General features: G+C 31.3%; 1 protein-coding gene across 1 annotated transcript; it reads right to left on the reverse strand.

Annotated features, from left to right (window-relative positions):
• Window positions 1–1,005: 1,005 nt before the first annotated feature.
• Window positions 1,006–7,590, reverse strand: LOC109243026 (fatty acyl-CoA reductase 2-like). The gene is made up of 9 exons (XM_019409917.1): window positions 7,225–7,590; window positions 5,315–5,418; window positions 4,882–5,081; window positions 3,988–4,088; window positions 3,669–3,882; window positions 3,406–3,567; window positions 3,188–3,269; window positions 2,162–2,550; window positions 1,006–1,303 (listed from the first exon to the last, which is right to left on the reverse strand). The coding sequence occupies exons 1-9, from the start codon at window positions 7,553–7,555 to the stop codon at window positions 1,138–1,140; spliced, it is 1,749 nt and encodes a 582-aa protein (XP_019265462.1). The 5' UTR covers window positions 7,556–7,590; the 3' UTR covers window positions 1,006–1,137.
• Window positions 7,591–12,869: the final 5,279 nt, after the last annotated feature.

A 12,869-nucleotide genomic window follows, 5' to 3' on the forward strand; every position in this document is an offset into this window, starting at 1 on the left:
AAAAAATTCAATCCGTTCCCCGTCCGTTAAATCGTTAACTCGATACCAATAAGCCATTAAGCTTCGGTTTCGGTACGGTTTTCGGTTTCGGTTCGGTTTTGAACACCCTTACATTCAACACTACAGAACTATTCCAACTTTCGCAATTGGATTTCGACCCGAATAACAAAATTTCAATACTGATCCGGAAACTTCAAAAATTCAGCTTTCGGCATTTCAAGCCTAAATAAGATACGAACCTCCAAAACACAATCCGAACACACCCCTAATCCCGAAATCACTCAACGGAACTAACGGAATCGACGGAATTTCATTTCGAGTCCGTCTTCACACTTTTCCGACTACGGTCCAAATTCTAAAGTTTAAGCTCTCATTTAGGGACTAAGTGTCCCAAAACACTCCGAAATTCAAAACGAATTTTCCAGGCAAACCACAATAGCAGAAATAAATACGGGGAAAGCAGTTTATAGGGGATCGGAATATAAATTCTCAAAACGACCGGCCGAATCGTTACATTATGCAAGAATTATAATAAAATAATTGTTATGAGTGATTTATGATAAAAGAATTGTTACAAGAGGATTAATAAGGATATAGGAGTGCATGCTCAACAAATATGGTTAAAGATTGACTTGTGATGTATAACTTGACTTGTTCGCCAATTATTTTATGTCAAATAGATGGTTCTTGGCCTATATCATGTCTAATGGCGTAGCCACTTAAAGTGAAGGATGATCAGTTGAATATCCTTTGACGGATACTTATATTATATATATAAAAAATTATACTAATTATATAGCTCAAAATTACTTTATATACATATATATTATAAAATCTTTAATACCCTTAATTTCTGTCTTCGTCACTCTTCATGCCCTTTCAATAAAAAGGATAGTTCGGTGCACAAAATTCTGTATTTACGCATGGCTCGGGAAAAGGCCGCACCCCAAAAGATGTAATATAAATAGCCTACTCTAATACGAGCATTAGTAGCAAAACACACAGTTAGATGGTAAAACACACAGTAAAACTCTTTTAAATGAAATTTCAAAACTAGTTCCATTTCTTTCCTTTCACAATAAAGGAAGCAAAAGTTTGTAATACAAGGACAACATAATGTTCTTTCCCAATATACACTTAGGAAGGTAGTCTTCGTCCTTTCAATACATGTTCTTTCACACCAGGAATGTGAATTCCTGTTAAATAATCTCTCCAATTTATCTTTGATGCATCAATCTCAAAGCTTGTTCTCTCTTCTTCAGACATTTCTTCCATTAAATTTCTCATATTGCCAATGTGAAACCTTGCAAAAAGAAAAACAAAGGGAATAAATATTGAGCACAAACAAAATTTACTCTAATTCATCTTCTCAAAAGTATAGTATATAATATCTAGTCTTATATTAAGCTTTCTCTCCTGCAAGTGGGAGAAAAAAAAGAGAATTACATAATATCTTTGACTATTACTTCATCTGCTTAATTTTATATGACGAAATTTGACTGGACTCTGCTTAATTTTGTATGACGAAATTTGACTGGACATATAATTTAAGATAGAAATCAGATTTTTGATACTTGTGGAGAAAAGATAAAAAAGGTAGAAGTGGTGTGGAATAAAAGTGGTGCACAGTAGGTAAAATTGCAAACACTATGCTGTAACTAAACAAAAGGGCAGCCCAGTGCATAAAGTATCCCGCATTCATACAGGGTCAGGGGAAGCTGGACACCCTAAGAGGGTGTGATGTAGATAGCCTACCCTAATGCAAGCATTAGTGTCTACTTCTACGGCCAGTGGCGAAGCTAGGAATTTCGTCAAGGGTGTTCAAACTTAAAAGAAGAATAAAAATATTTCCCCATAAAAGGTATTCAGTGTATGTTATATACCTCTAAAACCTAATATTTCACCTATATACACGGTGTACTTTTTCGATCAAGGATGGTCAATTGACCACCCTTAGGACTATGTAGCTTCGCCCTGTCCACGGCTCGAACTCGTGACCTATAAGTCACACAAAGACAACTTTACTGTTGCTCCAAGATTCTCGTTCACCATGCTGCAACTCTTATCCTAACTAAAAATTTTGACTTTTGAAAGCCATATAATTTAGAATAATATCTACTAAAACTATTCATGTATTTAATAAGAAAAAAAACTATCTTACCATCCTCTGTAGAATGCATATGGTTCATAGAGTTTGCAAAAGTGCTTCAAATATTCCACTTTTCTTTTAAACCTCATTTGAATCTTCAAAAGCTCTTTTTCATTTAAATCTTGTCCACTATGTTGGCTTGATAATTCCTCCCAAATATAATTTGAAAAGTCTGATATTTTGTCAAAATATTTCATCTCCTTTACTTCCACTTTATCTCCTTTTGAGTTAACAAAAGGAAATGAAGTGAAATATTCATAGCAATAGTTGAAAAGTTGATATAATGAGAAAGGATTCACAAATGTTGATGCCACATGATAGACATTGACTTGTGGATTTTGTAAATATCCATGCTTAGCAATTGCAGCCATTGTAGCATTTACAACCAGATCAACAGGAACCTAAATCAAGTGAAAAAGTCAGATAATTAATATATTGACTAATTAAATGATTTATGAAATATTTATAGCATTGTAAAAAGAAGAATATCAGATTTTGAGCCTTATATGCAAAATATTTAAATGTTGAAGAAATAATTACGTGAATAAAAGCGTTTTATCTCTGATAGCTTAAGCTTTTAGATGTGAATTGTTACATACACTTCAAAATGGTATTATAAAGTAAGCAGTGGTCCTGAGTATGAGTCTTACTACAATCTATTATTAAAAAAAATCACGTATTTGTTTCATGAAAAAGATGTGCACCGACACGTGAAGGGGCACGTGCATTTAAGATATACAGTCAAAACTATATATAACTATGTCATTTGTCCAAGATATTTTTTGGCTGCTATAACTAAATGTTTTTATAGAAATATACAATATAAAATAACACGAAAAATTGGTTCCAAAAAAACTTGGACCTTATACTGAAATATTGTTATAAAGGATGACAATTATAGAGATGTTTGATTGTAATTAAGTAGTAAATAAAAATATATTTTCTCTTAAACTTTTAAATATTTGACTGAGATGGTCACACACTTTAACAATAATCGATGCAAGTAAAATACTAAAATATATTGGAGAATTTACATACCACATCAACAAGACAATCCGGATCACCAAGAAAGGCTGGGAGGTCCCCTTTTCCATATAAAAAAACTGAAGGGTCAATTACCCTATGAGAGAGAGAATATAAAAAGTCAGAAACATTATTAATCTTGGTTAAACATAAATATTATGAATAAAGAAGAAAAACGTTCAATACGATATAAGCACTGTTATAGAGAGGTGTGACTGATAGAGGGACGACACCTGAATCCTTGTATCCATCCTGGAAAAGGTTCTCTAAAACTACTTGCTATCATAGAGGGACGAAGAATGAGTATTGGTATTTCCTCTCTCATGCTATCAATCATCATTTCGCCAATTGCCTTTGTAAATGAATACGTGTCTTGCCATCCATATAACTTCGCCCTATAATTACAACAACAATTATTGAACTTTTCAGCATAAACCGAAATTTAGTCGGGCCTCAATGCAGATATCAAACACTGGGCGAGAAACAAAGAGAATACCTCTCAATGCCTAAATCCTTCATTATTTGCTCCAAACCATTGTTTGTAGTAATAGCATTCTTCAACTTTGAAACTAAGTCCATTTCACTCATAGCATGTAGGGATGGAAATTTAGTAAAAGGAGAAAATGAAGTGATTTTTTCCTTTGTTATGCTTTCTCCCATAGTAAATGGCTTCTCCAAAATTAAGCCTTCTCTTTCTCCATTGGCATATGCTTTAAAAATGAAATGAAATAAATAAGATAATTCATTATTCTAATTAAATGCATATTATATCTACAAAAACTATGTTCTATTTTAAAGAATATTCAAATGCATACCGGTCGAATAATGCATAAGAAGTTTTAATTTCTTGCATTTCTTGGCAAACATCATGAGTTGACATGGACCAGTTACATTAGCTTCAAGAGCTATGTCATACCTAGACATATCAAATGGGAGTGAGTAATTAATTAAGAGTTCATAATACAAAATTAACAAAGAGTTAATTTCTCAAATGGTCATTCAGCTTAAGCTAATTACTAAGTTTAGTCACTCTTTTTTTCTCATTAATTATAAAATCATCCAATTTAACACAACCCCAATAAAAAGTTATTTTGATCGGAAAATCAATTTTCTAATGCGAGAAACACTAGATTTTTGTATTTCTCAAATAGTCATCCGAATTACGAGTTTTCTTAAAATTCATTGTTAATTTCTCAGATGGTCATCAGCTTAAGCTAATTACTAAGTAAAGGTCACTCTTTTAATATAATCCTCCCAAAAAACTATTTCAATCGAAAAATCACTTTATGGTGCTAGAAACCCTAAACTTTCGGATTTCTCAAACGGTCATCCAACTTACAGAGTATTTGGAGTTAAGTTGAATAATGATATTTGGAATTTGAAATTATATTTGGACATGCATTTCACTTGAAAAAATGTTGTAGTTTTATTTCTTAAAATGTGTTTGTCCATGAAATTTTGCATGGACAAACAGGGCCTAAATTTTCGGATTTCTCAAACGGTCATCCAACTTACGAGTTTTCTTTAAAACTCATTCTTTGTTTCTTAAATGAACTGTGTGTCAAATCAATAATATTACTCGATAAATAAAATTTTTAACCAATATATATATATATATATATATATATATATATATATATATATACTACACTAATTTGAGGAACAAATGCGTGAAAAGAATTAGCGTAAATAAAAAAAAAATACAGAACCTCTCGTCAAATGTAGTGTTCGCTGCAGAATCGACGATCAAATCAATCTCTTCGGAAATTGTGTGAGCAGTAATAATATCCATACCAAGGTTTGGCTCATGTATATTTCCAACAACAGGAACCAATTTACTTAGCATAAATGGCTTATAATATTCACCATGTATTTCTTCTAGGCCTTTAAATAATTTTGACTCAATAATCTGATGATAAAAAAGAAGGTATAAAAATTAATATTGTTTCATATTTGTAAAGACTTAAAAGGGCAGCCCGGTGCACTAAGCTCCAGCTACGCGCGGGGTCCGGGAAAGGGCCGGACCACAAGGGTCTATTGTACGCAACCTTACCCTGCATTTCTGCAAGATGCTGTCTCCACGGCTCGAACCCGTAACCTAATTAAATTTTATTAAAGGAAACAATATTTGTAGTTACATACTTCACTTGTTACTCTGTCAAATGCAACTCCCTTATCCTTTGCCCTAATGAGGAGGTAGATTTTGTTTATCTTTGGTGTTGTTCTTAGCATCTTTTCGACCAAAGCTGCAAAAAATTGTTGTATTGAAAAAGTGATTATTAATAAAGAATAAAAACAAGCATGATTTTCAATATATGTTGGTTTTTGTTTTGTTTCTATATTGGTTTATCTTTTTTGTTAAACCATTTGGTATTCCGAACGGGCTATGTATGCCCATTTGAGGAGAAACCATTTGCTATCAGAAATTTCTCAATTTTCATGACTCGAATTCAAAACATTATTTAAATTAGTTTTTTTTTTGTGGTAAATAAAATCATTTTCATTTAGACTACCAGTAGTCACTTAAGAGTCAGCAACAGGTAAAACAAGCATGGAATATTGTTTACTTGCAAAATATATAGTAAATGACATGTACTTATAGGCTATATCAGGTAAAACTACAACAACAATAGACCTAGTGTAATCGCATAAGTAGGATCTAGAGAACGTACTTCAGGTGTACGCAGTCTTATTTCTACCTTGTGAAGGTAGAGAGACTACTTTCGACAGACACTCGATTCAGGAAAAGCAAAGTCATAACACAATCAAAAAGAAATACAATAATGGATAAACCCCATAAAGGAAACAGAAACACGAAACATTACCAACAACAACAACAACAACAAGATGAAATTATACTCCTAACATCGTAAAAATCTTTTATGCGATCTGTTTATATAATTTTAATTAAAAAGAAAATGATATTGTAATTTCAAGGCGTAACATATATATATATATATATATATATATATATATATATATATATAATAAATGCGAGTAGTGGCTATTCAAGGCAAAATTAAATGAAGCGATCACTTTGCAAGAAAAAATGAGAAGAAGATTGTTTCCTTAAAAAACTCGCCAATCCCTATACTCCAAATTGAATGATTCAAATTTATTCGAAGTAAGTAAGTAGGTGGCTGAAAAAACAAACATAAATATTTATTCGCATGGAGTATTTTATATCAAGCCTATGAATATAATGTAAGATATACTCCTATATCTTACGTCACTTAATCATGGTTAAATGATATGTATTTTCTATTTTATTTGTTAGTTCTTAAGGTTAGTTGTTTAGTTATATGTAAATATACCAGATGGATAAACTAAACAATTTAGATTTAAATATCTATTAAGGTTGTGTTTGGTACGAAGAATACTATTTTCTAAAAAATATTTTTAAAAATTTTCCATGTTTGTCCAGAATATTTGAGAAAATATTTACCTCAAGATCAACACGTCCAAGTGTAGAAATATAGTACAGTCAAACCTCTCTATAACAAGCTCGTTTGTTCCGATATTTTTTGGCTGCTATATAGTGATGTGATGTTATAAATGACATATATTATAACATAACATAAAAATCGATTCCGAAAAAGCTTGAGTTTTATATTGAATGATTGTTATATAGAGATGATGTTATAGAGAGGTTTGATTGTATTTAAATTAAGAATCCTGTAAATCTGGGCAAAAAACAGAATATGTAATAGAAAATGAAATGAAAAAACAATGTTGTTATTTTTTTGAAAGTTATTTTTCTCCTTACAACCAAATATTGAAAATATTTTCTATTCACCCAACTAAACATTAAAAGAATAGTATCCTCAGTAACTAAACACTGAAAATATATACTTGTTTATCACGAAATAAATATCCACAAATTGTTTTTTGTTGCGAAAAGTGTTTTTTCATTCATACCAAACACACCGTAGGTTAAAATAAACAGAGCTTAAATATCTTTCTTAAGAGACGTGCAAAAAACCTTAAATTATATATAATTGTAACCAATACACGCAACGTAAGTTCTCAAATAAATAATTAAATAAAATTACCTTTTGCAAGAAACCCTGTTGCACCAGTGACAAGAACATTCTTCCCTTCAAAAAAATCCACAATTCCAATTCCATTACTGACTTTAGGAGTATTTAAAACTTCATTTTCCTCCATTGTTATGGCTGCAACATCAGTGACTGCTTTTAATAAACTTTTTTGTGGATTTCCTAAGTTTTCAGACTTCATGCAACAAAATCTTTTTCTTGCTTTTTTATGGTTTTCCAAAGATGAAATGTTATATCTAAAAACAGTAGAATCATGATTTTCAGAAAATAATTTAGTTGGTAATTCCCTTGTATGAAGGGGAGAAATATTTTTGAAAAGAAGCATTGGTATTTGTCCCAAAAAAGAAAATCTGCAGGAGCTGAAATGATCTTTTGATCTCCATTTATAGAGGGAGTTTAAAGACACTACTCATTCTATTTCAATTATGTGGCAACTGTCGCGGAGCTATGATTTTCACTAAGAGAAAGCAAAATATAAAAAAGTAAACACATTAAAAACTAAAAATAATTAACACCTACAGAAAAAATTAAAATTAGCTACGAACATCGCCGCTAAATCGCTCGCAGCTAGCAAAATTTCTTGATAATTTGTCGTTAAATGAGATTAGCGATAAATTTTTTTGTTTAGCTACAAAATTTGTTCGTCACTAAAACCTAATTTTTTTAGTAGTGTTTTAACGTATAATATATATGCATAAATTCTTTTACTTAACTACAAAGGGCAGCCAACCCGATGCACTAAGCTTCCGCCATGCGGGGTATCTGGGGAAGGGCCTAATTACAAGGATCTATTGTACGCAACTTTACCCTGCATTTCTGCAAGAGACTGTTTGACTGTTCCCACGTGTCTCTTGGTCACACGGTAACAACTTTACAGTTTTTTTTTTTTTTTTTTTAAAACCTAGCTACACTATATAATTGTTCGGCGAAGGGATATCTATTGACACAGAACAAAAGTAGCGATTATTATGTAGGAAGTCAAAAACTTCTTCATTTGATAATTTTATATTTAATTAACGTATTTGGAGAATATTTAGCTAAGCTTATAAGCTGATCAAATTGGCTTATAACACAAGTATGACTTACTATTATTTTTTTATATCAAATATGGAACTTTTATTTTAAGGAACTTAATAAATATATACACTGAACATTAAGTAAAGGACTCGCTCACTCCATATCCTTGTCACATAAATGAAATGCAGAGTGTAGTAATCTGTAATACTGGTACCACCAGTTAGCACATGATGAGTATCAGTACCCATGTTTAATTATACTATCTTTTTATATGCTTACCTTCCTAAAGTTTTTTTGTTCTCTATTTATTACAGTAGTACAGTCAAACCTATTTGTAATAGTCTCGTTTGTTCTAATATTTTTTTGCTGTTATGGTGAAGTGTTGTTATAGAAAACATATATTACAGTCAAACCTCTCTATAACAACCTCGTTTGTTCCAGATATTTTTGGATGTTGTAGCGAATTGCTGTTATAGAAAACATATATTATAACAGAAAATGATATTAATTTGGTTTCGAAAAAACTTGACTTTTATAGTGAAGTGCAGTTATATAAGGATGTTGTTATAGAGAGGTCTGACTGTATAACACAATATAAAAATCGATTCCAAGAAATAAGGCGTAGGCACCTTGCCCCAAGCGGTGTCACGTGACACCGCTTCGTCAAATATTTTTACTAAATATATATGTTAGATAATAAGAAATATGAAAATATGCGGTAAAAATATAAAAATGACACCACTTATCGTTATAGTAATTTATTTATTTTAAATGGTGACACCGCTTATAAACTTTCCTGCCTACGCCACCGGCAAGAAAAACTTGACTTTTACAATAAATGACAATTATATAGGCATGTATGTTATTATAAAGAGATATGACATAATTTCTTTTTTCGGGTGAAGGAAGAAATGACTTAGAGAATTGGGTGTGAGCAAAGAGGAAGACCAAAGGAGAAATTAAAATTTTGTAGTACGAAATTTCGAGGATTTAAGCTTTGATAAGTTTGAGTTTAATTTAAGCTCCCGTTTGATCATAATTTTTTTTAATGTTCTTTTCATGACAAAATGTTGGAGAATATATATCAAATTAACCATGATTATGAATAATAGTAGTATATTAGCAAATACATGTTATGCATCAATAGATTAGTATGACTGAGGTTAAAGTTTATTTATATTCATATGATTATTTTTTATTGCTTTTGTTTTACCTATTGTCTTGTTGAGGCTATTAGATCTTTGCTCGGGACGAACAAATATTTAAGTGTGAGGTATTTGAATGTGATGACTGACACATATTGAAAAACTGATTTTTATTTTGTCTCTCTAATATCGTTTGGTTGAACTTTTTATTTTGGGAAAAAAATCTCGAGAAATTGCGTTTGCACATACTCTAACAAACGGTTACAAACAAAACATAATATTAAATTATATTTGAGATGAAGATATTATTAAAAGAAAAAAAAAACTAGGGAATTCACGTACGATCTCCAAAAATGAGTAAACTACGCATTTTGAGAAAAAAGGTGTAAAAGACAAAATTGTTAAATTCATTTAAAATTAAAAAAAAACTAAAAATTCATAATAAATACCTTTTCACCATTTTCAACTTATTTTCTGTAAATTTTGCCCAACAGTTATTGTTGAAAACTAACTGCACGTACTCAGGAACATGGACAATTGAATGTAATACCTAACCGCAACATCTTAATTTTTTATACTGACATTTGGTTGAAATTATTTTGGATAAAAAAATTCAGAAAATTCCGTTTGCCTATGTACTATAACAAAATGGTCAAACTGAATTTAATAAAGAAAACAATATTGAACTTGAGATGAAATTAAAAGGACAAATGGTGAAGTCATGATCGATCTCTGAATTTGAGTAAATTAACTCATTCTAAGAGTAAAAAAGGTGTTTAAAATAAAATTGTTAAACTCACTAAAATCAAAATTCAAAATAAATTCCTTTTCACCATTTTCAACTTTATTCTGTAAATTGCAATTGATAGATCTGCCCAACAGTTTTTGTTGAAAACTAAAAAGCACCTGCTCGAGTACATGGCATTGATTACTTTCTTTTATTTTTAGTCAATCACGAAAATAATGATATTTTTTATATTTAGCAATTTTACTTTAATAAATAATTTATAGCTATATAAATGTATATCATGTTTTAAACCACACGTTTTAAAAGCTTTTTTTTCCTTTAAACTTTATGTCTAATCAAATATCCTACCTATTGCGACAGATGGACTAATACTTAATTAACCTGTGACAGTCTATGTTGCTCGGACTCTCTAAAATATTGATATACTAGTGTCAGAACTGTTAGGCGTTTGTCCTAATTTTCTTATTTCTTGAAGGAGGACAACATATTTACCATAATTGGTTTTTTTTACGACAAGGAAAATATAATTTTTTTTCATATTTGGCTGGTTCTTTTTCTTAGAGGAAAAAGTTTTGATTTTTACAAATTAAAGATGATTTCTTCTCATTTAGTAGCATCACAATGTAGTCCTGAAGCGGTTTTGAGAGTCTTATTTAGGGGGGAGAAATTCTATGACAAGTGTTAGCCTGCCACTTGTGTGTGCCTTTATGTGAGGTTGTTCTCTCGATATTCTTGTACTCTCTTTGATATAGTGTATTACTCATCTCCGCCTGTAGACGTAGGTCACTTGACCAACCACGTTAAATGCTTGTATCTCTTTTCGTATAATTCTTTTGATCTATGATTTACTGTTGTTCAAGGTTTGTTTTAATAGCTTTCACATGACACCTGATTATTTCGGTCCTAACAAGATCCCCCAAAATTACAGTACATCTAAAGGATCCGACACACATCCAATTAATAGCAAATTTTGAAGAGTCCGAACAACATAGGTGACCATTCTATTCTCCAAATTCCAACTCTCTAGGCAGCGGCGAAAGTAGTGTTCAACTAACGGGTTCAAACCTATAACTTTAGACGCGGAGTAAAAATTTATATGTAAAAATTCATTAAAATTGTGAAAATAGTAGATATGAACACATAACTTTTAAAATATAATGGATTCAATGCTAAAAACCTTGAAAATTAAACCTAAAAAATTCAAATTCTAGATCCACCTCTGTACCTAGGAGCATAGGCTGAGAATAGCTGATTAATTGACAGCCAACAACTAAAATTCAAATTCAGAGATATCAGTAAATTCCCTTGAGTTTGGACTTCATTAAGTATTTCTTCATGGTTGTTGCATTTCTTGATGTCCAATTATAGAAATTTATGAAAGTACATCCACAACCGTGAAAGATCAGAATAAATGATGTATAAATGATCTAATTTTGGAGCTAAAACTATCTTCTATATTTATAGAAAGAGTCTAGAGACAGTAATATTGACCATAAATTTTTACATTTGACCTGTTTAATTACATCTTTTTAAATGTTTACCTTCCTAAAGTTTTCTCTCTCTCTTTATTTTCATTTTGGATGGAGAGTGAATTAGGAGTACAATGTGAATAAAGGAAAAACTATCTTATAAAAATCTCTTATATTTTATTTGCTAATCTCATGTATTACTTTTTCTGATGTAATATGCAATCTCCAAGGACATGATCCTTGACAGAGAGGGTGTGGGGGTTGAGAATTATAGGGTAGAAGGTTAGTAGGTAGTCGAGCGTTTCCCTTTGTCTTTCTTAGTTCGATAGTATTAGGGTTAGTATGATATCGTTTTATCCTTAGATTACCAATACTACGTACCTACAGCTCTTTTGCTATCTTGGTTTCGGTTTTCTTAATATATTGTATTGTTACTATTTGCTGGCGATGCTTCTTTCATCCTTTCTTTAGCCGAGGGTCTATCAGAAACAGTCTCTCTTGTTTAACAAAAAATTGAGTAATTCGGTCAAAGCTTATTTTAAGAAGTACTCGGCTACTGATAATCAAGAAATTCTATATTTACTTAATGACAAGAAAGGAAATTAAAGATAGCGTAGCAAAAATAGCCAGTAGTAAGCAAAAGAAAGTAATTGTATTGCAATAGTAATCAGAACGTCTTTGTACAAATGATATCTCTTTCCCTTTTATAGGAATCTATAAGTACAACATTTTTCCCCTTTTATGACCGAATCATTATGAGCATTAATGACATTAATGAGACGTTATAATTGGTAATCGTAACTGTTTATAAAGATTATGTAACGTCCGAGCTCATTCATGCTCATTAACTGATGATTCATGAATCTTTCCTTTTTAGTGTCTTGATTCATTCCGTCGGTACCTCTTCAGGTAATCGTTTAAACTCGAGTGACCTTGTCTTCTCTTCTCGTGGGTGATTTGCTCGTATCTATTACGACTCGTGCCTCTTTTAATGCATCTTTCCAGCTGTCGCTTTCTTACCGATCCACGTATTTTGTCATATAATCCACTCATATAAATCCACGTGTAATATTTCTTTTTACCAATACAGATAGTCCCTCCACTTGCCGAATATTCTGCAATTGAATATTTGGGAAGTGGTATGTATTTATGGCGGGAATTTTTGCCGCTGTTTTCCATGTACCATTATGTCTTCTCCAGAACCAACGTATCGTATGTCACTTCCATTTAATGTATGTGCCACGTGGCCTCCGTTAATTG

The sequence above is a fragment of the Nicotiana attenuata genome, unplaced genomic scaffold, assembly GCF_001879085.1.
Source record: "Nicotiana attenuata strain UT unplaced genomic scaffold, NIATTr2, whole genome shotgun sequence".
Classification (NCBI taxonomy): Eukaryota; Viridiplantae; Streptophyta; class Magnoliopsida; order Solanales; family Solanaceae; genus Nicotiana; species Nicotiana attenuata.